General features: G+C 30.1%; 1 protein-coding gene across 1 annotated transcript; it reads right to left on the reverse strand.

Moving 5' to 3' along the window:
- On the reverse strand, positions 275–1608 carry LOC105178221 (protein RSI-1). The gene is made up of 3 exons (XM_011101646.2): positions 1437–1608; positions 1245–1269; positions 275–670 (listed from the first exon to the last, which is right to left on the reverse strand). Exons 1-3 carry the CDS (start codon positions 1512–1514, stop codon positions 489–491), a joined length of 285 nt encoding a protein of 94 aa, XP_011099948.1. The 5' UTR covers positions 1515–1608; the 3' UTR covers positions 275–488.

The following is a 2073-nucleotide window of genomic DNA, read 5'->3' on the forward strand; positions in this document are numbered from 1 at the left end:
GTACAAATCCGATAAAAATACAATTTTTAATAAAAGTTTTAAAATTAAAATTCCATATATTAAAAATAGATTAGTAACCAATAAAATATTTAGAACATTCAATATTTTTTTCATGATGAAAAAACTAAAATTTTACCTCAATTTTATTTAATCACGAGTAATAATAATTATGAAGCATAAATTTTTAATATCTGATTTGTGGACTAAATTAGATATTGTAATCAATTGCGCAATCAAGTCTGCAAGAATATATCTTCCTCCCTCTCACCAACCCTAAAGAAAACTGACATAATTTTCATATATTATTATGATACTAGAAAAGGTCACACCCCAACAGTGAAGTAGGGTTACTACAACAGCACTCATCTTTTAAAGAATATAATAAACTCTCTCTCTCTCTCTCTCTCTCTATATATATATATATATCATAACAAAGGGTTGATCAATTCTTGATGTGCTGGGAAGAACAAAAGACAAATATATAGTCTTCAAGGGCATTTAGGGCCGCCTTCTTTAGTCTTCCAATTGTTGTAGCAAGCGCACGTCTGCTTGTTGCCGTAAGTGCCCGGCGGCACGCACAGGCACTTCGCGCAGCACTTCAAGCAGAAAAACATGCATGGCTTCTTGTGCGACGTCGCCGAGCACCGGTACGTGCAACGAGGCCTGCATTCTGGAAAATCACACTACAATATCACTGTTCCAATCTTGAATTTGGGTGATTTTTTTGTAAACAAAATTTCAAGATTCAAATATAAAATATATAAAATTTGAAAAACTTGCCAACGAGCAGATTAACCCCTGTAAAAAAAAATAGCAATTTACCTCCTTATATTTTTTAAAATAAAGTTCTTAATTGCTATTTTTTTCTAATAGGGAGTAATTTTTATATTACAAGGGGTAAATTGCATTAAATCTGATAAAATTTCATTGCTGCACGTATAACATTTAAATAGATAGATTTCGATTTAAATGAAAGATTCAGAAAGGAGAAAAAAAATCCATCGACATTTAACAAAATATATTTCAAAATTAAATTAAAGAATTGAAATCCTTCAAATTTAACATAATCCAAACAAATGAAGTGAACTTAAAATTCACCATAACTACTCACAATTTAAAATGTAAATATATATATATATATAGGGTTTTTTAAATTTTGAGTCCTAAGAATTATTCAAACAATTGAGTTTAATTAATTAATGAATCTGCAACTCAAAAATCTTAATAGTTTTATGTATATATACCTTGAGGACGAAGGTGATTGTATCCCTGTAAAATGGTAAGAAGCAAAAGTCAGAATTAATAGAGAAGAGGATAATTTTATATATTCATATATAATTACTGCAGTAAATTTGTATAAAATTTAAGCAATTACATGATAACAACAATATTAATAAATTTATTTAAAATACAAGTGAAAAATCAAATAAACTTACCTGAACCAAATTGGATAAAGAAAGCAAGACTATGATGAAAAGCAGCAGGAGTGTAGTGTAGGGACGTTTGGCACTCATCTTATTACTTTTCTCTCAAGAAACTAAAAAAATCAAGAAAATATTTATGTGGAAGAGATGTGTAATTAAATTAGGGTTTATGAGTGTGAGTGAAGAATATGGGAAGTGAATATTTATAGGGGAAAATGGGGTGGGAAGGTCATAAGTCCGAACCATTGTTTGAGGCGTTGATTTGGGGAAAGTTAAATTGCACAAGAAAAGTTCATATAAGATATGTTGATGCGGAAACGGCGCCGTGCTTCTTGTTCTTGATTTGGTATCATTATTTTGGTATGGTTTTTGTGTCCTCCCCCCCTCCCCCCCACTTTTTGTTTGTTGAGCCTAAATTAAAAGGATAGTTAAAGTATGGTGTAATTATACGTAAATTTACTGTAGTTTAGAAAATTACATCTAGCACCCTGAGGTTTACTTTCCGTTAGTCAAATTTCACTGAATGTGTTAATATTAACAAAAAAAATTGAGAAAAAATTTATATTTACCCTCGATTGATTGATTACTGATCTTATTGTAGCTCAAATATTTTTTTTCGGACTAAAATACCCTTATACCGGTGAAGATA

This window comes from Sesamum indicum, linkage group LG15, assembly GCF_000512975.1.
Source record: "Sesamum indicum cultivar Zhongzhi No. 13 linkage group LG15, S_indicum_v1.0, whole genome shotgun sequence".
Classification (NCBI taxonomy): Eukaryota; Viridiplantae; Streptophyta; class Magnoliopsida; order Lamiales; family Pedaliaceae; genus Sesamum; species Sesamum indicum.